At 41.1% G+C, this 22,900-nt stretch overlaps 1 protein-coding gene and 1 long non-coding RNA gene across 4 annotated transcripts in view; one reads left to right on the forward strand and one right to left on the reverse strand.

Moving 5' to 3' along the window:
• The window catches only part of Map3k7cl (MAP3K7 C-terminal like), a 39,890-nt gene that overhangs the window by 6,024 nt on the left and 10,966 nt on the right, over positions 1 to 22,900 (reverse strand). Inside the window, exons 1-3 of one of the 3 annotated variants that reach the window (XM_059277153.1) lie at positions 11,202 to 11,669; positions 9,235 to 9,356; positions 6,941 to 7,056 (exon numbers count right to left, since the gene is read on the reverse strand). In XM_059277153.1, the coding sequence (XP_059133136.1) occupies positions 6,941 to 7,023 (83 nt within the window). In that variant the 5' untranslated portion in view covers positions 7,024 to 7,056; positions 9,235 to 9,356; positions 11,202 to 11,669. Of the gene's footprint in view, positions 1 to 6,940; positions 7,057 to 9,234; positions 9,357 to 11,201; positions 11,670 to 17,102; positions 17,165 to 22,900 lie in introns of those variants that run through there. The other 2 variants (XM_059277151.1, XM_059277152.1) reach the window with 2 other exon arrangements.
• Positions 11,742 to 13,390, forward strand: LOC131922370 (uncharacterized). Its single transcript, XR_009382257.1, has 2 exons — positions 11,742 to 12,728; positions 13,008 to 13,390. It is a non-coding gene; the product is annotated as an uncharacterized LOC131922370 (long non-coding RNA).

Below are 22,900 nucleotides of genomic sequence, written 5' to 3' on the forward strand. Positions count from 1 at the left end.
ATCCTAAGCCACATATCTGGAAAAGTTTTACTTGTAAAGAAAAAAAGAGAGAAATAAAAGTGTTAGTAAAGAAAAGATTAAAAACATATGGAAATCAATTTCAAAATGGAGGAAATTCTTTAGGTTCCAAGAAGTTAATTCATTGATGGTACAAATAATTTTATTTTTATCTAGAAGAATCACAATTGGGGCTAGAGAGATGACTCAGCCATTAATTCATTGATGGTACAAATATTTTTTTTTATCTAGAAGAATCACAATTGGGGCTGGAGAGATGACTCAGCCATTAAAAGCTAGGCTCACAACCAAAAATATAAGAGTGGAAAGATCACTATCATGGTCCTTGGTGCTCGCAAAATTAACGAAGAATTTTTATGGAGAAAAAGTTAAAATTCTAGACAGTTTGGCTCTGATGAGCTAATAGGGTAAACTTTATTTTAAAAAAAATTCAAATCCTTGAGCTGGTGGTGCTTGTATGTTCAGAGTCCCATATTTATATGGGAGTGAAAAAGCAGATGCTGCAAGACGAATGGAGGATGGAAGATCTCACCTTCCTTTTTTTATGATGGAGAGATAACAAATGGTGTTGAATTGAGGATTCCAAAACTCAACCTGCCAATGGTGCTAAAGACTCATGAATCATAAATGCATACATGTATTAAGATATGAGGAGGCAGAAGTGTGGCCAAAGGACAACACTGTAACATTGCAGGGGAGGAGGTCAGGGAGTGAATTGAGTCTAAACAAGGGTTTGTTTAATTTTATTATGATTGACCATTAGACCTGAAGAGTCTGCCCTAGACCATGTCGTTACAGGAGGCTTAGCATCATCCTTGGCTTTCACTCACTAGATGCTAGATACAACTTCCTCACTTCCTAGTCATGAAATCAGACATTTCTCTAGATATTAGCCAGGTCCTGGGTTAGAGATGGGGGAGGACAGTCCCCTTGTGAGAAACACTGCTTTAAGTAAAGAAAGCTGCAGGACTCAGTCTATCAGTCACCCTGAGATGATCCTGGGGTGGGGGATAAAGTAAAAAGGAAGATGTTTCCTTGTCTGCTCCTCTGGCAATTGCATTGCTCTGCCTCCTTGGGAAAGGTAATAACTTAAAGATATACTTATTAAGGGTATATAAATGTCTTGTCCCTTTTAACAAGGTCTCAGAAGAGGATGAAGAAATGAAATTCTAATCAAGAAACTGGACAGCATCAGGTTAGATGGTATTAGAGAGCCAATCATTTAAAGAAAAATATGTTCTCACAGCCAGATAACATCTGGAATATTGATATTTAACACAGAAGTAGCTATTTAAATGAAAAAAAAAGTCCTTTTGCCCTTCCTCTGCCTCCTCAAGCAAAGCCTTTAGCAATCAATTTTCATGGTCCTCTAGTCACTTGCTCAACAAGTATTACATAGGCGGTGTGTCTATTCTCGCTCGTGGGTTGGTCTCGGGAACCACACCCTCACTGTTGGGAAATGAACTCAAATTCCACACTTTATCCAGGAGGCAACGTGCACACATCAGACTTCATGAGAGAAAGAATAGATGTTCACACCATGGGCCTACCTACTATTATAAACACCCGTGGAAAAATACTTCTCTTATTGGTTTTTTTTTTTTTTTATGACAGTGAAAACCTAATTTCTAGACTGAGCAAATGTGTTAAGACCCACATGCTTGAAGGACAGAGAGAGGTTTAGTTCTCCGTGTGCTCACACGACACAAACTTTTTTTCAAACCTCACGCCCTGAGTGGAATGGTGCCGTTCAAACTGGCCTTTCTTTGTTTGCTCTATGACAGTGGCCTGTTGATATCCTCTCCATCCCCAAACTTTGAGAGATTTCCCCAGAAGTTGGCTTAAAAATCTCTGCCTTTGACAATAATCTAAAGCAACAAATGTTTCTATTTACACACAGAAATCTCTGGTGGCAGTTTCAGAATGACAAAAGCAAACAAAAAAAAAAAGGGCTATTTATACGTTAAAGTGTTACAAGTATCCTAAGTACCCCTTCCCACACTGCAATGTTCCCCTAGATAGTCACTTTTTATTTTAATTAGAGATAAGCATGCAGGTCTTCTAATGTTTGTGGCTTCCCAATACAAAAAAAAAACCTTCTAATGGTTCACCTGAACCCACTAAAGTTATATGACTCTTTTACTCAATTATTAAAAGAAAACCCTCTTAAAATTGGGCAATGTATCTAAATAAATATTTCTCCAAGAAAACATAGAAATGGCCCAAAAGTGCATGAAAAGTTATGCAACATCATAGCCATCTGGGAAATGTAAATCAAAACCACAGTGACACATCATTTCCAACCACTAGCATTGGTATCATCAGGACAGACCAAGAACTTGCAGAGATGGGCAACAATTAGAAGTTTCCACAAATGTTGATAGTGGCATTATTCAAAATACTAAACAGTGCGAACAACCCAATTGTTCATTAACCAATGAAAGGCAAATAAGACGTGGACAATAGAATATTATCCACAGATAAAAAGAAGGAAGCACTGGTGTGTGATACATGGATGAACTTGAAGCATTATACTCTGACAGTATGAGAGTCACAGCAGAAGCATGTTACATAATTATGTTCATTTAGAAATGTCTAGCAGCAAGCTGATGGCTGCAGGAAACAGGTTTGTTTGCTAAAATAGCTAGAAAAGAAGGGCAATAAGAGGGACTGCTCCAGACTACAAGATCTCCTTCTGGGCTGATGAAAATCGTCTATAACCATGATAACAGCCACATGCCACTGGAACCACTGCAGAGTTCAGAACTGTCAGAAAGGACATTTCAGTGAGAAGTATCGTCTCATCTTTGGTAACTACCCCTTTCTGATATTGTTCAGCTCCTCAGCATGGTTCATATATAAATTGGGGAAATGCTTTTTCCACCAGACAAGATATGATCATGTCTAGACATCAGCTCCCTTTACAGCTGGTTGTAGTTTAGTTGTATATTTTAAATCATTTCTGTCTGGCAATTGGTGCTAGATTTCTAAAGCTCTATGATGGACAAAAGAAGCTATGTACACAGAATGAAAATTCTTATAAGATGTATCAAAAATATGTCAAGCTACAATATATGCAACAATAAGGCATATGATCACATGCAAAAAGATCTAGATGTTCCATCTAAAGTAGGAACTGATGGTATACATCACTGGTCATAAGCCAGAAATAAATTTAAATAAATAGGATTTACCCCATAGTGAGTTTGCAATCCTTGAAAAAGTTTGACTATCTTTATCGCCCAATGGACATGACTAGTAACAGTTCCATCAACTCTTCCCCTGTAAGTTCTTCACTGTAAGTTCTCCCAAACTTGATCCAGGGAGACCTCCTCTGGAGATATGAGAGAAGTTCAGTCTCAAGTTCAAACATCAGGCTGTGGACAAACGATTCTGATAAAGAAAATCTCTCTTTTAAAATACTAAAATCCTTGTGTCTTACTTGCATGAGGCGGTTGCCAAAGGCATCAAAGTCCGCCACACTTTACGAAGTGTTGGGAGAGAAATTCTCATCAGAATCATTCTTGGAAAGGAATGCTAATTGCTTGGGTCAAATCCATATGGCCTGATTTATCTTGCTTGAAAACAAAGACTGTTCAGAAAAAGATCTGTGATAAAATGAACTGCTGTTCAGTAAAGCATAATGAAAAACAGTGTTGCTAACAGCCCTTAGTGGATGGATTCCGTACGGTGATGACTCCAACCATACTTTGTGATTTAACACTTTATCTTAGTAACCCTTACTGACATCAAATCCACATTTTAAACACAAGACCATAGCAACACAAACAGAATATGTTTATGCAGAGAGCATTACTGTAACCTATAAGGGCTACCTTAAATCAACCTCACTCATAGTTGACCTTTATGATCAGCTCCATGGTGAATGATAAGGATACAAAGAGATGCTAAAGTGTGTGCCTGCAAGAGAAACAGAGCACTTCCTTCCTTGATGAATTGCTGCATGTGGAGCAGACACAGACAGAATCCAGAGCCATCCTGGGAAAGGTAATTGGCTAATGCAGTTGAGGCAGGGTCAAGGTAGGAAGTTCTATAGAGGTCCCTAGGCATATTACAGTAGGTTGTGAAACCCAGGCCAGAATTGGGTGTGGGACCTAGAAGTGTAGGACAGTTTGTAGGGTGCTTGCCTAGCATGAAGGAGGTTCTGAATCTGACTCCCAGCACTTCATACAACATGTGTGGCAGCACACACCTATGATTGAACCATTAGGGAGGTCAAGGCAGAATGATCAGGAGTTAGGTCATTCTTGGGTACATAGTAAGTTTGATGCCAGCCTGGATCCATGAGACTGTCTCCAGAGAGAGAAGGAGCAAGGGAGAAGGAGAGGAAGAGGCAGAAGCTGCCACTAATTTTTAAAGAAAAACAGACAGAGAGAGAGAGAGAGAGAGAGAGAGAGAGAGAGAGAGAGAGAGAGAGAGAGAGAGAGAAGGAAAGAAGGAAGACAATTATAATATTGCACCAACCAAGATTTGAAGCAGAACATCTTAAACCCAGATAGAAGAACTGGGAATGGAGAAAAAGGAACTTGAGAAACCATATGAAAGAGAACAAAAAAAGTAAAAGATATGTCCTTGCCCTATATGTAGCCAATTATTTAGAGAATTCAGATACAATTGATAAAGGAATAAGATGACTTCTCTAGAAACACATACGACCTTATGCGTCCTGGCAGGGAGCAGGGGTTGCTCCTTACTTCTTTGAGATCCTGGAGGAGTATACAATGTTTCTCCCCTAACCAGCTAGCTGCTTCTTTCTAAGACTGACTTAACTCTTCCTTACTTTGATGCTGCAGTGATACACACAACTTATCGTTTTTCTCAACACAAGCAGCAAGAACAAGGTACAGAGCCCTGACATTAGTCATTCTTATGCTATTGTCCTGTCATGTTTCAAAATGCAGTGCTGTGGGATAACACTCTTGTACACTGCAAAGATTTGTCACTCAAATTGGCTTAATAAAACGCTGATTGGCCAATAGCCAGGCAGGAAGTTAGGTGGGGTGAGCAGACTAGAAAAATGCTGGGAAAAGGAAGGGCAGAGTCAGGAGTCACTAGCCAGATACAGAGAAAGCAAGATGAGAATGCCACACTGAGAAAAGGTACCAAGCCACGTGGCTAATCATAGATAAGAATTATGGGTTAATTTAAGTGTAAGAGCTAGTCAATAACAAGCCTGAGCTAATGGCCAAGCAGTAATAACTAATATAAGCTTCTGTGCGGTAATTTGGGAAGTGGCTGCTGGGTATTTGGGGGTTATCGGTGGAACAGAAACTTCTGCCTACAATGCAGCATACAAAAATATAAACTATTAGAGTGGGCGATTCTCACATTGCCAGAAAAATGCCACATCTGAGGTTAAATTAAATAAGTCCTTCAGAAGATCCAAACTGAAGAGTTTATCAATAAAGATGAACTACATAGGTGGGTTTTTCCCTGTGATGCCATCACAGCTCATGTGTGCACATGCACAAGTAAACACAATACAGAGGATACACTCACAGGCTAAGTCCTCCTGTGGTTACAGCATTGGTCACTCTCAGAAGTCACACTGTGCTAGCAAATGCAATCAAATGTTTTGGACAGCTTATCAAGACTCTGTGACCAGAAAGGAAGCCTTGGATTTTAAAAGTTGTGCTTTCTGATTTCTTAACAGTTTTTAATCCCTTATAAGCAAAAGTCCTAGTCAAATTTTGTGTTTGAAGTAAGGCAAAGCAGGGAATTTAGAAGAGGCTGAGTTCGTTTGGTGAATATAGTAGTCTGCTTACCAAATTCACAACTGTATAGATATCCAGCCACTATATGGCTGAGTCTCAAGGGTCCTAAGATTTTTCTTAAACAAAACCTTTCACCTTCTTTCATTTAGAAACTAAGTAGCAAGTATATTGTGTAACTGAAGTAAGATGAAGGGGATGAGGAAATACAAGGTTAAAAAACAGCCATGCTTGAGAGTTCTGTTTCATGTCCTAACAATAATGTGTTTAGCATTTAGATGTGTATAATGGACAAGGCTTCAGGAACTCAACAGTGGGAAATGCCTCTCTAGCTATATTTTCATGGGATCACTCCCTAGTCAGAGGTGTAAATACTACCACCATATCTCCTAATAAGTATGTGAGAACAAACTGCCAGTGGATGAAGACACGGTGTTTAATTTGATGCTTTTCAGGAATAAAAAAAAAAAAAAAGTAAGAGTCACTGAGGATAGATGTTGGCAGAACTGAGTGCAATTAAAGTGGGTTTTGTGAAACAGTCAGTAAAATTAAAGTGCTCTAATTAATTGAATTGTATAACTTTTCATAGCAGACCTGTAATGATAATAAACGCTATCATGATAAAAACTTACTGGGACTATAAAATGCAGTTAGTCAACTAATACATTTACATAATTCTAAAAGGGTTTTCATTTAATGTAGGACTTCTACTGTTTAAACATCAATTAAAATTCATCCCAAGCCAAAGTGCCCTGAGGCCTCTAGGTACAGCCATAGAGAAAGAATATGGCATGGTTCTAGATGGTATTTTGACAATTTTAAATCTAAAATTCTTCTTCTAAAATCTCTCATTTAAAAAATCAATAAAGTTAACCGGGCAGTGGTGGCACATGCCTTTAATCCCAGCACTCTGGAGGCAGAGCCAGGTAGATCTCTATGAGTCTATGAGGCCAGCCTGGGCTACAGAGCAAGATCCAGGACACAGAGAAACCCTGTCTTGAAAAAAACAAAAAATAATAAAATAATAAAGTTTTGAGTGGGGAAGCCTGCCCACAGTTCTCTCTCCTAGTCCATACGTAGAAGCACTTGATGGACAAAAAGTCTGTTGCTCGTTCCTACAACCCCCTCCCTTCCCACCCACCCACCGCAGTCTCCGCTCAGTAGAAGAGACTCAGCGGGAAAGTACTTACTTCCTTTCCTCAAGCAAGGCGATCTCTTTTTTGACCTCATGGTACTCCTCTGCTATCTGGCAGTGTTGTCTAAACACCTGCATGGATTCTACGGAGTCGTGACGCGGCGGCAGAGGCTGCACAGACAAGGAGAAGCAGTCAGTCCACAAAGCGGCGCTGTCAATCAACACGGCACAGGGTGGGTGAGAGGATCCTGCTGACATCTCGCCCCTGAGCCAGAGCTCTGAGACCTACTACCTGTCGGCTACCTGCCATGTGTGGATGAAAAATAAGTTTCCCACTGATTTGGGATTCTCCTTGGAAACTGCAAACTGCCATAGAAAAGATCAGCGGGAATGCTCCAGTTGTCTGTTTCCATTTCCGGATTTTGTCTATGCCCACGGTCCTGAGACACAAGCTCACGGGAGTGGTGGGCAGTCCTACGAAACAGCTCTCTTCTGAGATGCTGCTCAGCTCAGAGACAGGCCGCTAGGCTGCAGGTGGTGCTGGCGGGGAAGGAGGACCAGATCCCTAAATCCTGCTCATGGCGTCTGAGGGTGAACAGATTTGAGCTTCTTCTTTCCTCCCATCTATGAGAAAAACAGGTCCACGGGGCAAATTTTTCTACATAGAACATGAAAAAAATTCCTACCTCTGGAGATCATTTTTAACTAAAACTGCCATGAGTTTTTGTTCTTATTTCTACATCAGCAATGTATGATTTAAACATGACTGTTTGGAATGGTAGTCAATTGTCTTTTAAAGTGGTTGCATATTATCGCCTAATTACTTATGGAAAAAAATATGTAAAATCTGAGAAGCATGAAAGTTTGTTATGGAACAAGTTGTTTGGTCTTATCTGTCACTATGATCTATGCAGGTAAACTGTGTCTGACTAGGTACCATCCTCACTCACTTATACTAGTAAAGTGTGAACTAGTGGATGGCTTCCTCTTTGTTCCTATATTCTTCAAACATACAGATTTTTTTCAGCTGTTGTATTTCCTCAGTAGGTAACAGAAATTCAAGTGTGTGCTCTGGCTGAAAGCTAAGAGGACCCTTCTCACTCAAAGGAAGTACAAGTCTAAATGGACATATGCATTATTGACATGTCACGCTGAACTTTGTTAATATGCACAATGAATACATCAAATAATAAGAAGTTCTACAGTATTTTCAAATTCTGATTAGGACAAAGTTTACATCCATGTGAACTCCTCATTTTCATTTAACTCATGTGGAGTCTAACAATAATCACTTTATCTGGCTTCTTTCCCTGGATCCCTGTGAGCACATTCACAACATCCACCCAGCTGACTGTCACCATTATCCTTTTTAACACCGAAATAAATGGAAAACCAGAACACAGTAGCGCAACAATCTAATTCACCCCAGGAGATGAAGCCATTGCCAAAGGAATTCAGAATCCTGGCTCCTCCAGTCGGTGTCCCAGAAATCTCAACACACTCACCAATTTTCACCTGCTATGCTGGCAAGTTACCAGGTGTAACAGTGAGTGGCATGAAAGCAACATCCCTGGGCTCCCCAGCCAAGCTTTTAAATCAGCTGTGCCCTGTTAAAGGACTGGCCTCCTGGCAGCCATGGGATTACACATCCCGTCTTGCCCTCATGAACACCACATAAGCCACATTCGTGGATTCATTGCAGGATTCAGCACATCACTTGCCACAGGCAAGTCCCTGAGCTGCAAATTCAGCAGCTAGCTAACACCATAGCCCAAACCGTCTAAAGTGCTCCATAAAAGGTTCTGCATGCCTAAGAGACTGAAGATGGTGGCAGTCACGGCAGAACGTCCTTTCTGCTGTGGTTTAAAAAAACTGAACATTACAAGAACGCTTCCTCCAGGCAAGGGAGGTTTCTCCCTCCTCCCTTCGCTCGGCACCTTGCGATTTTTTTAAAGAACTCGGACGTCTTTCTCCATCACTTTCGATTTGTTCTGTTTTTAATTTTATGAGTAAGAGTGCCTTTGCTTGAGTGTCTGTCTATGCACCACATGCATACAGTGCCTCAAAAGCCAGAAGCTGTCAGACCCCCTGGAACCTGAGTGACAGACTGTGCCGAGCTGGTGGATGGTAGAAATCGAACTGGCGTCCTCTAGAAGAGCAGTGACTGTTCTCAAGGACTGAGCCACTTCTCCGGCCCCTTTACTTCTGTTTTTATTTGTACTTTAGCATGCTGCCACTGAGTGACAGCTCTAGGCCTTTTACGTTTTTTTAATTTTTGGACAGTGTCTTGCTAAATTGCACAAACTAGCCTTGAGTTCATTCGCTATGTATCCCAGGTGATCCTCAAACCTGTCTCCTTAAGCTTCAGCCCCTCAAGCAGCTGGGATTACAGATGGACACCACTGCATCTGGCTAACTGGCGTCTCTTAATTGTAGAAATTAGATATTGTATTTTGGAAGTGGAATGAGACCTGTGGGAGACAGGAAGAGGAAGAGGTGAGGATAACGGGAGGGGTGAATATCATCGAAGCACTTTATGTACATAGATGAAAAATGCCATAATGAAACCTAGTTTTTACAACTAATATCAGCTTTCAAAACTATCTGAAAGGATTTTTTTTTTTTTTTTAACCTAGGCAGTTTAGTCATACTACTAAGGGCAGGTGGAACTAGCTAGGCAACTGGACTGTATACTTGGAACTGACTACCATAGCAAGCTTTATTTTCTTTATTTTAAACCATAATCCATGTTGATGCAAAGACAGTTTTCTATGAGACTTTTCTCTTTCCCAGTCCATCTAAGATGCCTTCCTTCTGGAGTCTGTTGCCTGAGCTTGCCTCATCTGTACTCAGCTTTTGTCTTCCCTGATCCTTTTGCCAGGGAACTTCAAATTTCTCACCACTTTAAAATTTCAAGCCATTCACTACTTAACCACAAATGTTGCTGAGCAAATCAAGATGTTTCCTGGTCAGCAGAACCCATTGTCATTTGAAGACACTAGACATTTATCCCAGCCCCGAAAATCCATTGAAGAATTTGTCTACGTGCATGCGGTTTGCATCCCAGAAGAAATTCCAATCAATGAAAGTTTTAGAACTAATGCAATTTAGAATAATGATGTGCTACTCTGTGCCTCTGAATACCCATTGCCATGTTTTTTCAAATAGGCTCCTATGTCATCAAGTTGGCCATGAACTGACTATGTTGCTGAGGATGGCCTTGAATTTCTCATCTCCCTGCTTCTACCTCTGTGTGCCACCACACCTGGTGTGCCACCTCAGCTGGTGTACACAGTGCGGGGGGGGGGGGGGGGGGGGGGGCGACTGAACCTGGGGCTTTGGTATGCAAGCAGGGTACCAACTGAGCTCCAACCCCAGCCCCTCTACTGCTGTAAGATAGATATGTACTGCTGTTACGTCCCCACTGATGGCAGCTCTCTCTGGCCTTCTTAGAGTTCCTCAAAAAGAGGAGGTGATGTGACCAGCAATGTTCACTAAATCACAATTCCCCCCGGAGAAATGCACTCCTAACATCCAACCATACATATACGATGTATAGTTTAAAAACAGAGCTACCAACTCTCAGGTGAGGGCCATCCTACACCAAGGCAGGAAGATGGTGTTTTCAGGGAAAAAAAAAGATGAAAAAGTCTCTGGAGTTGATCAATTCCAAGTTCCAACTTATTATGAGAACTGGAGGGTGCATGACTCTGAAGATGAGCAGATGGAAGAGAATAAAATTGCCCATCCTTGCCAATTGTCCGGCTTTGAGGAACTCTAAATAGAATATGATGCCATGTTGGCCCAAACTGGTGTCCATCACTACAGTGGCAAGGATATTGAACTGAACACAGAATGTGGAAAATACTACAGAATTAGCACACTGGCTGTCATGGATCCAGGTGATTCTGATATCTTTAGAAGCATGTCAGCGCAGGTTGGAGAAATGTAAACCAGGAAAGTTTTCAGTAAAAACTTACCAGAGCTTGTTTAAAAAATAAATAAATATATAAAATTTAAAAGACAAAAACAGAACTACCAATAGGCTTAATTAATGGAACATTTAAACCCAGGCATGTATGATTTATTTGGTTTTTGATCCCGCTTAACACATGTTCAAATTTAAAACTTAAGTATGGGTAGGGGATTTAGCTCAGTGGTAGAGTGCTTGTCTAGCAAGCACAAGGCCCTGGGTTCGGTCCTCAGCTCTGAAAAAAAAAATTAAGTATAATCTACAAGAATTCCTGGAATAGCTAGACAGAAAACATTAACTTTGGGGAATAAAAGTAACAGTTTCTGCCAGGCATGGAGCGCACTTGCAATCCCGGTACTTGAAGGTCAGAGAACCAAGAGTCCAAAGTCACCCCTGGCTACTTACTGAGTTCAGCACAAAACTGCTACATAAGACTATTTTAAAAAAAAGCAAAACAACAATAAAAAATAATGCTGTTTTCATTCCCAACATTTGATTTAAACTATTTCCATTAGAGAGATTTTCATTGAAATCCCATGCTGGGTGTGGGTGCTCGAGGAGTTAGTCAGCTTCATGTCTGTGTCTCCTCTTCCATCAAGAGGAGACACTGCTCTTGCTATGCTCTCATTATTATGCTGCACGTCCTACACTTTGATGCCCTTGGTCCACACTCCTGTCAAACAAATGAGGCTGCACTCCAAAGGAATCCCAAAATACTGAACAATATGAAGATCCTAGAGCCGCCTGGGAAGCAGACAGCGGCAGAGCCCATGCCTAGCATTGGGAGGCCCTGGGTTCAACCTCTGGTAGAAGGCCCCTCAACCTCACCCACGCCCCCATCACCAAAACCAATTGTTTAGAACAGCGTCTGTGTTATCACAGAAACTGCTTTTCGATCTCACTCCGCGTGGAGGTCTCTTACTGGAGGCTGAAGGGGGTAAAATCAAGATGTTCTCCCAGCCTGGCTTCAAGACGACTTTGAAACAGAGGTTCCCAAGACACAGATTGGGGCTTGGATGAGGTCAGAGCCCGGGGCGGTCACTTCCTCTTCACCCCGTTTCCTGACAGAACTGAGCTTGCAAAGGCTTTGAATCACACCGCAGAGTCAGGGGAGCCATCGCAACCTCTGGTACCCAGCCCAATCACCAGGACTAATTTAACACGATGAAGTAACAGAGAAACCAAACCGCGGGCTCCTGTTCCAAGAATGCGGCTTGAACCACACCACACCATCTCAGCCATCGCTTCACAGCCTCCAGAAGTGTATTCCATCCTTTGGAAATGAGCCCGTGAGAAAGCATGTGGCCAAGCATCCCTCAGCAAGGGGCAAAGCCGGCTTAAGCGTTTCCGCTTGCTGCTTGGATACTTCAGAAACTACTGGCCGTGTCCGCTTCAAAAATGCAAGAATTGACTCTTCCTACCCCAGCTTCCCACACAGAAGATATATTTAGAAAGCCAAACATTCTACAGTGGTTGAGTGGAGTTTGTATTTATTCCTTGATTCTCAGGATTACCTATTTGGGGGAGAATAGAGGTTACACTCCATTTTAAAGTCTCTCAAAATTAACAAGCATTGTCTGCTGTACCTAAAAGGAAAAATCCAGTCCAGACTGGAGAAGGAGCATCTAGGTTACATTAAATTATGATCACTCAAATTTTATTATTTTAAGACTTTAAGGATTTGAAAAAATATTATAGTCACTGACACTTCTACAATACATACAGTACACGCCAAAGTAAGTGCTGGAATTTATACCCTGCAACTTACACATTATACAGCTTGGAGTAAAACACATTTATATCCCTTCTGTTGATCCAGGGAACATAAAAGAGCAAAGGAACTCAAGAATTCTCAGACTTTTTCCACAAGGTATACCCTAACAACCACTGACCGGGCTTTCAAAAAGTTACTTTGGTAAAGTTTCAAAATATCTATATATGTTCTCTGAATGTCCACCGAATCCAAAGGATAACTCTAAGACACTCATCAATGTGTGGACAAGAGAGAAAATGCTGGCTGTCTCCAGTCGTCCCCATCCCCACCCCCAGCCTTTACCGTCCATGGTTCCAGGAGAGTGTTGAGGACATCATGGTAGCAGAATCCAGGGATGCTGGGCTTACTTCATCTTTCAACATTTTCGTTTCCCAGGTGTCAAATGATATACTGAGGCAGGACTAAAAGAAGTTTCTGGAGAGGCTGCCCGGATAACAGTATATTATGATACTCAAGGGAACCTGAAATTGTCTATTTGTAGAAGTGACATCAGAGTATGGACTTACTGGATCCTGTCTGAGAAAAGGCAAGTTCACTATGTACCACGGAATCATCTGTCACTGCCATCCTATCTGATGAGAGGACTAAGGCTTTGAAGCTATTGCTCAATTTAGTTTGGTTTTTTTGTTTTGTTTTGTTTTTAAAGATCATTGTTTTCCAAGTGCCTGGGCCTAATGAAGAGAACATCCAAAGAAGTTCAGAGGAATGTATGTTTGGTTTTGTTTTACACATACAGAAATAAATCACTTAATCTTAAATATTTTGTCCAATTAAGAATTTCACCAAGGAAGACTACTTATGTTGATTGAGCAATTTTTTTTCAAGTACTTCATTAGGCCTCCTCAGTACCATACTTCATTCCCACCACAGTGAGAGACAGCTTTTATTGACTCCAGGTATGGGCTGATGAGAGTAAGTCTTGGAGAGAGAAAGTTTTGAGTTAAACCATAGTGACTAAAACATAACTCTTCTACTTGGGCTGTAGGATGGACTTGGTCTTGCATTGGACCGTGAAAGAATTTCATCATCTTTCCAGATACAGAAAAGTCAAGAAGTCCATCAACACTGCTCCAAATAGAAGAAAACCACTTTTCCCTAAAGAACAGTAATAAATTCCATCCACTCTCGAAGTGAACAAAGAATACCATCCTTTTTCCTCTTCATATAATCTAAACCTGCTATACCAAATATTGCTCCTGATGCCCACAAGAGATTGGAAACTTAGTCCCAAGAAAAGAATGTAAAATTAGCCTCCACCTGCCCTTCAGCAGAGGCTCAGGGCCTAGAAGTGAACATTATAATGTTCATTTAATTCCACCTTACCCTGAGGTCTCTGACCCAGAATTTTGCATTAATAGAGACATCAAGAGAAAGGTTTGTCATTGCTATTCTTGCCCAGGGCTTTTTTTGGCTCCTGTTAAAATAGAAGCATCATGAATTACATGTTCAAACACGTCCACATTCTTGGCAAAGCAACGGAAAAATCGCGGGGGGTCAAATTGATGTTAGAGCATCTACCAAATAGATATTTTATAGCTACACTTTATAAATCACCAAGGAATGTGTAAAGGCTATCAGAAAGTCCCAGCAAGTTTTACAAGGCGGTTCTAGAACTACATCACGGTAACCTTGCCAACCAGAAACAAAACAAATCTCAACTTATCAAACTAATTTAGACAGCCGATGTGCCCCACAAAAAGTACAAAGAGAAAGATCAGCAAATTGATTTAGACCAAAATTTGACCTCAAGTTTCTCATGTAGAAAGTGGAGACGGAACAGTTAGCTTCTATAATTATTTCAAGAACCAAATGAGATCACATGTAGGAAAATGGCCCTTGCCTGCTCCAGAGTCAACATGCAGTGGTGGGACCTCATTCCTGGGTTTGCAGAGAGGACTGGTAGTAATGTCTGGCATTGGTTGCTCTCTGCTTGGTGAGGTTTTGAGTCTCCTGTATAGTGACATCCACAAGGCTCTTCTTTCTAACTGGTGTTTATTTTCCCATAGTGGGTTATGACAGTCAATAAATAAATAAATAAAATTACAAGAATGAAGAACTCAAGTCTAACTGTAAAGAAGACTTGTTCCATGTTAAAAAAAAACAAAAAACAAAAAACCAAAGATGATTCCTTTTGTACATAAAGCATTTTCAATGCTGTTAATACAGGAGGACTTCCTGAGGTAGAATGGCTTCCAATGTGCGTGCTTCTGCTGAGCATAGGAACAGAACTGTGTTCTTTCCCTCCTCAGTCCTCACTGTCTTGCTTTTTTTTTCACTCATGCCCTGGAGAATAAAGATTATAAGCAACAGTTCTAGACAGGGGCTGTCCTAACCAAAAGTCTTGACAACTGGTAAATGTTACTAACAAACCCAATCTCATCTCACCTCTCACCCCAGGAAGAGGTGATGTCATAACCACACTGAAGGAGATAATCAAAACCCCGAAGGCAGAAACCATGCACCTAGATGTCTACCCTATCAAAGACCAATCAAGACAGAAGTTTCTCACTGGAATAAAATAATCACATAGATTTAATTTCTAATAAACGTCAAATAGAATTAAAGCAATAAAATTCAAATGGACTTTGTGATGCTCTAACAGAAAATTATCTGGATAATCACCAGGGGTGATTATCTACAGACTGAGCCACAGGCTAAGGAAGACTACTGATATTCCAAGTAAGAGGAAAATGATTTTTCCAACACTGTCCACAAGGAAAAACAACAACCAAAACAAAACCTTTAGAATTCATTATCCATAACTTCATGAATTGACTCCCTGATCTATTTTCAAAACATGTTAACCCCATTTTCACGATTTCAAGGACGATAAAACAGCTTTGAGGTGACAGTATGATAAAGGAGGGTTCCTTTTACAATCCCTGCTCTACCACCAGTGGTCCATACAGAGACAAGCCCTGGAGGACAGCATTCAAGGCATGTGATGTGTAGGACGAGAGCAACAGAAAGAAAAGGAGCCTGGAAGAGGAGTACTGAACAGTTCTCCATGCTGAAAAGATGCTGCACCAGTGTGGGGGTAAGGGGAGTGGGATTAGATGTCAGCAGCCGGAGAGCCAGGCTGAAGAGCCTGTGTGGAGCACAGAGGAACAGAAGATAGAACTGATAGCTGGGGAGGACATCTTTGGGATTACAGCACCATCTCATGATAGCTGTGTGGTGATCATATAACCTTCCCGCTGGCTATGCAATGTTTAGTGAGACCTGCATAAGTGATCATGATCTGTTAAACAGGCTGGCTACTGGAAGGGAGTGATGAGATTCCCCACATCTCAGCTGCTTTAGGTTGGTTTTGAGGTGCTACCCCAGCAGCTAAGGGGTAGCTCTTCTAGAGGACCCAGGTTCAATTCAACCACATGGTGGCTCTCAACCATCTGTAACTGCAGTTTCCAGAGATCTGACACTCCTGGGCTCAAAGGTGGTACACAGACAGACAGGTAGGCAGAAGCCCTGCATACCTAAAAATGTAAATTTAAAACCTCCTTTGCATAATGCCAGAATATACCATCTAAAAAAATTAAAAGTAAATAAATGAGCATCATTAAAAACAAAAAATTCTGGCCAGGAGGTGGTAACACACACTTTTAATCCCACAACATGAAAAGCAGAGGTAGGTAGATCTTTGTGAGTTTGAGGCCAGCCTGCTCTACAGAGCAAGTTCCAGGACAGCCAAGGCTACACAGAGAAATCCTGACTAGAAAAAAACATTAAAAAAAAAAAACAACAACAAAAACCATTCTGATGCATTCTACTGATGTGGTCTACTGGGATGACCTTTTCATAGGTCATCTAGAAACTATTTTCTCATAGGCTGAACCAACAATTTTCTGAAGGTCTTAACTCCCATTTCTACATTCCGCTAGAGCAGTGGTTCTCAACCTTCCTAATGCTGTGACCCTTTAATACAGTTCCTCATGCTATGGTCATCTCCAAACATAAAATTATTTCATTGCTACTTCATAACTGTAATTTTGCTATTGTTATGAATCATAATAGAATCTGATATGTGAGCCCAAAGGGGTTGTGACCCACAGGTTGAGAATCACTGTACTAGATGTTGTCAGAGAACTGGGAAAGAAGCAGGTAGCAGGAAAAAAAATATTATTCCCAAGACTTGGCAATATGACAGATTTCTCTGCAGGATCTAATACTAAATTATTAACCCAAAATGGAGCTAAAATCCAATGGCCCAGAGACATCATAGCAAAGGAAAGTGGGACCAGGCATATTCTCAGCTGCACCTACTTTACTCTGAGTGTTTGAAGTCCAAGTATTATGATAACCAGGGGCATTCTATAACTGCTTCTATCTGACCTTGGAGCTCTGAAACACAAATGTTTATGACTTAAAAGTCCTCTACCCTGTGTATCAATCTTTCCCACTTAGCCACTTCTTGGCTCACTATATTTGTGGAACTACAGGAAAGCAGGCATATGTTTTCAGAATCCTTACCTGGAGCTGCTGCTCTAACTCTGGAAACACCAAAGGAATGGCATCTTCAGACGGTGTATCATCTAAAATACAAAAATACAATGATTACTCAGCATGCCCTGTGTCTCATGCGCATCACCCTTCATTTTCTTTGCACATGGAGGCACAGAGAGCTTAGTTGGGCTGACACAAAATTTTTAAGTGTGTGTGTGTGTTTGTGTGTGTGTGTGTGTGTGTGTGTATGTGTGTGTCCTCAAATGTCTGCTCTAATAGCTCTCCAATTTAAAAGGGCTACTTAATACTGTCACATTAGCCCAAACCAAAAAATATGATATGCACGTAAGTGCTTTAACAAGGTGCTAATGGGATGGCCTGAGAACTTCAACGGGGCAGAAGGACATGTGTGAAAAACAGTAGCCTCACCGAGACAGCGTTGCCCTTTACTCTTATCACAAACCACAATTTACAAGCAGCTCTCCAGAAATCACCCAGGGTTACTGTGGACAACAGCCAGGAGCTCAACAGGGAATCTCTCCCCATAGTGTCGGACAACACTGCCAACCTGGAGCAGACTCCACAGCTGTGTTTCCAGACGAGCCTGAGCCCACACAATGGTGGCAACTCTGTCCTCAGTGGCCTAAACATTCCCTCAAACAGACATAGCTCTTGCTCCTTCAAAAGATGCAGACATTCTTGGAAGACTGGAAGGAAACCTGGCAGAAATGTTGCCTCAGATATTCAAGTTACCCCAAATTTCTTCAAGAACAGGCTGCTAATCCAGCCTTGGTGCTTTGTTAAACAGGATCTGTCTCTCTGAACTTTGGCTCCACAGGGACATTGACTAATCATTTCCAAACCTTTCCCCCAGTACATGCCTGAGAATACAACACACATACACACATACACACACACACACACACACACACACACACACACACACACACTTAAAACCAAAGCCGTTTCAAGTCAAAATAAAGCAAGGAAATATATTAGTTTTATATTCTCAATAACATAATCAAATTCACTAATAAAACTAATTAATGTTCATTTTTAATTATGCAAATCATATACAACAAAAAGACAAGGACAGTCATGGTTGGTATCCACGGAGATTTATTTCCATGACCTCCCATGGATAAAAGTCTGAGGATGCTCAATTCAAGTTCTTTACATGAAATGAAGTGTTTACATATAACTTAAATGTATCCTCACCCATACTTTCATTTCTTAGTAACTCTTAAAACAATACTATGTGATTGCTGTGGAAATAGTTGTACTAGAAAGATTAAGCAATAACAAGAAGAAGTCTATACCAGTTCAGTACATACATGGCTTTAAGTTTTCCCTATCCTTGGTTGAATCCAGATACAGAACCCAAAAAACATACAGGGCCAACTATATCTCTCCCAACTGGCTGAGAACATGGTCCAAAATAAAGTGTAGTAAATACACAGGGTATTTGTGGCTTCGGCGGCATGGCAGCTCTTTGAAGGCATGGAAGATGATCACCAGAGAGATGATTTAAACAAGGATAGTATTAACCTTTACCAAACACCTCAAGGGTCTAGTCACTCAATAGCAGTTGGTATATTTTGGTCGAGAGTACTGAAATAAATACTCCCACTTAAAAGTGGCCTAAAATAATGGCAATATATCACCAACATGAACCTCTCTTTGAAACTGCAGTTGTGTTGGTCAGCGGATGCCTAGGATTCACTGATACTCCTAAACATGGGCTTTGGAGAAGGGTAAAGCCTGTGTCCCTTCCTGTCAGAATAGGAACAGCAAATTCTAGCCAGTTCCTGTGGCTTTCTCAATCCACATCATCATTGGCAAAGAAACTGGATGAAATTATCACTATCTGACACATTGTAGAGAAGTCTTTCATTATAGAGTTTAGAAGACCAATTTGGGTCTTTGGTGCACTTAATTTACTTCAGTACAGTTTCAAAAGCCTAGACATCATGATTATTTAAGCTCATCAGTTCCAGGACCTGAGTGATTTGGCACAGTAAAGAAGAGGAGCATATTGAACATTGGCATCCCAACCCTGATATCCACAGATGAGGAGGCAATTGGAAGGAGAAATCACCTCCATAAAATACAAACAGACAGGGCATGCTAGAATTCTAGAAGGTACTGAGGAATGGAGCTCAGGGCTTCCTAACATTTAAGCCATCATGCCCACTGTACAGTCACACTCTTTCTTACTTTGTTATAAAAGAAAAAGGGGGGGAGTGGAGGGTAGGTATTCATTCACTTAGCTGCCATATTGTAAACAGCCAGTACCCGAGGTGATCCAAGATGAATGAAGCGATGTAGAAATCAGTGTCTTTATACACAGCCACACCACGCTGGGGAACATGTGACTATGAAGTTAATTTGTAGCTAAATGGCGGTTTGCAATTGGACCTCTTTGACTGAAAGGAAAAATTTAATCAACATAATGGATGTTTTACAGACAAGCAGAATGGAAGCAAGACTTTTGCTTCAGAATGGATCAAGCTGGATTAACCCAAGCACGAAATAGCAGCGGAAACAAGAAAAACCAAAGACAGATGCGAGGAGTCTACCAGCTCTGAAAGCCAACCGGCATCTCCTGCTCCATGCCATCTGCTTTAGCTGGCAGCTTCGCCTGCCAGAAATTTCAGGGTTTGAGAAGCTGCTTACAAAGCTACCCCATGTTGGTGTGAGGGGTGTTTACTTTTAAACAGTGGCTGCCTTCTTTGACTGGTTTTAAAAATAGGCAAATATTCTAAAAGCAGAATGATGAATCACAGGATTGGGCCAAAGGGAAAGAAGGGGAGTGACTCAGGAAGGCTAGTAACACAGCTGTCGCACAAACATTTGGCCAAACTGTGGTAAAAACATTTCCACCGTGATGATGGTTCAGAGTCCCCGAGAGTGCGCAAGTTTACTATGACAATCCCAGAAGCACACAGCAGACTGCACGGTAGCAGCACCAAGAGACCCCTGGGCATATTTAATTGTTGTTTTTTTTCTAATAGAGAGAAAAGGAACATTTACTAGATATATTTATAATGGGACAAAATTCCAGAATAACTGCATTTTTATTATGGTTTAACTGCCAGATATTTACTGTCTACCATGTGTACAATAAGGAATCAGACTCCATGCTGAACTGGAAAATCATTTTATCCTAGTTCATAATGCATTGAGAAAACAATATCAAAGCAATGTGGACTTCATAGACCAGATTAAGACAGGGGTGAACGCCAGTGGTAGAATATTCATCTAATGTACACAAGAGCCTATAACCTAACAGAACGACGAACCAAAATCTATCTTAAGTCATTTCTTTTTTAAAAAAACATTTTTAAACACTTTTGTCTGTTTTGTGTATGGGTGTTTTACCTGCATGTATGTCTCTATACCCTATGCATGCCTGGTGCCTGCAGAAGCCAGAAGAGGGCACCTGATCCACCAAGACTGCCATTACAGTCAGTTGTGAACCACATGTGGGTTCTGGGAATTGAACCAAGGTCCTCTGGAAGAGCAGGCAGTGCTCTTAACCACTGAACTATCTCTCCAGCAAAGATAAAATACACAAATGAATGAGTTGGAAAGGAGAGAGAAAAAAATTTTAATAAACAGATGTTCACTGCCTGTTTGGCAGTTGTGACATGACTAAGCCAACACGATCCTCAAGATAGAACTTTCTTGTTGGTATTCTAGATGCACTAACACACCACAGTCCATTTTATGATCCTTAAGATAGAACTTTCTTGTTGATATTCTAGCCACACTGACACACCACGGTCCATTTTACGATGGGCTCATTTCAGCATCTATTGAACCGCTGTTGGTTGGTTTTCAAGGGCATTCTCTTTCCAGATTCCCTTAAACCATTTGATCTATGTTTTTCCATGAAACAGATAAAGGAGATTCACTGAGTCTGTAAGCTAAAGCTTCACTGGTATCTAGGAATTAGTTACTCCATCTGAGTTATGACAGAATGCTGAACTGAAGGGTCTGAGCGAGCATCTGAGAGAAGAGTAAGGAACGCGTCCTGAGGAGGAGGAGGAGGAGCTCTCTAAAATGCCATGACCTTGTGAGATGAGGTGTCTCCTGGCCCGGGGTTCTTTCCCCAGCACTGCTCTGCTGTTCACCTTCTGGCCAATGAATTCCCAGACTTGTATTTCATAAACCAGGACAAATATTGGAAACTGTACCTTAGATCACATGCAAGTTTTTATTTAGCTTGTGAAGATGATTCAGAAATGATTACTGTACATTCTTAGTTTCTCTGTGCATCAGACAGAAAGTTTTAATATAAAAATTATATGAAACTTAGAAGAAAATAGTGGCCATTGTATTTGGTAAATTTTAGCTTTGTATGCTAAAGCAGTGTACTCCAAAACCTCATCGTTAATATCTGTTTCCATTTTGTTTCAAGTGAGAGGTGAAAACCCTATCAAACCGTTCTGCAAACCAACATTTGAAAATTGCTATCCTAAACACTCTCTTGACTGGGCAATATTTTATTGGACTTTGGGGTCAATTATTCCCTCACGGACACTGTTTTCATCATAGACATAACTGTAGTGTAGACTAGAAGACTTGTTATAAAGATCTTAGGTTTTCATACAGGGAGCCCAGAAGAAGAAGATCCACATTGAGAAGACACTCCAAAGCCCATCCCACACCCCATATAGACTACAACAAGTTGTCCTGTTCTCAGTCCTCTGAAGAACTCTACTTTGTGGGCTAGGGAGATAGCACAGCTGGTACATTACTAGTTGTACAGGCACAAGAGTCTAAGTTTGATCTCCAGAACTCATGTAAAGGGCTAGGCAGTATGGCTCCATGCCTGTAACCTGGGTACCTGGGAATTAATGAATTTCAGGTTCAATGAGAACCTTGCCTAAAAGAATAAAGGTAGACCAGGCGGTGGTGGTGAATGCCTTTAATGCCAGCTCTAGGGAGGCAGAGCCAGGTGGATCTCCAAGGTCAAGGCCAGCCAAAGACATAAAAGGGCTCTGTCTCAAAAAATTTTTAAAAATTCACAAATAAATAAATACTATTTTTGTTAGTCATAATGGCTTCATATAGCTATGATCTGTGTAGCCACTAAGAGTCATAAGGCCAGATGAGCTGTATTTGTTTTATCATTTTTCCCGTGGTGTCTTGATTTTTCTTGAGAGTATTTGAATAATGAGTCCCACATTTTTGTCTTGTGCTGCACACCCAGGCAGTGTGCAGCTGGTATGACCTGCAGAATAACTTCTGAATGCTGGTGACCTGGAGGCTGTTCTGCAGGCCAGCAAGGATCAGGTGATACTCAAGGGGCAAGTAACCTAGACAATGGCTTCAGATCTGAAGGTCATGCCCAAATTTTCCTGAAAACTGTTTGCCTGTAAGAGCTCCTAACTGGCCAGCATACATCCAGGGAACACAACAGCACAGGTCTGTATGCGAACTGTAGGTCCACATTAGCTGGGGAATGTGAATAGTGGGTCCTGTATGTGAACTGTAGGTCCACCTTAGCTGGGGAATGTGAATAGTGAGTGGGTCCTGTATGTGAACTGTAGGTCTACCTTAGCTGGTGAAGGTGAACAGTGGGTGTGATGTGAATAATGGGTGTGATGTGAATAGTCTGTGTGAAGGTGAATAGTGGGTGTGATGTGAATAATGGGTGTGATGTGAATAGTCTGTGTGATGGTGAATAGTGGGTGTGATGTGAATAGCTGGTGTGATTTCTTTGAGAGTTGGTTTTCTTTCTGCAAATGCGCAGAGTGACTTGTTTCAGAGACTTGTTATTGATGAAGAAATACACGTCAATCACTTAGCCTGAAACT

This window comes from Peromyscus eremicus, chromosome 12 (genome assembly GCF_949786415.1).
Source record: "Peromyscus eremicus chromosome 12, PerEre_H2_v1, whole genome shotgun sequence".
In the NCBI taxonomy this organism is placed as follows: domain Eukaryota; kingdom Metazoa; phylum Chordata; class Mammalia; order Rodentia; family Cricetidae; genus Peromyscus; species Peromyscus eremicus.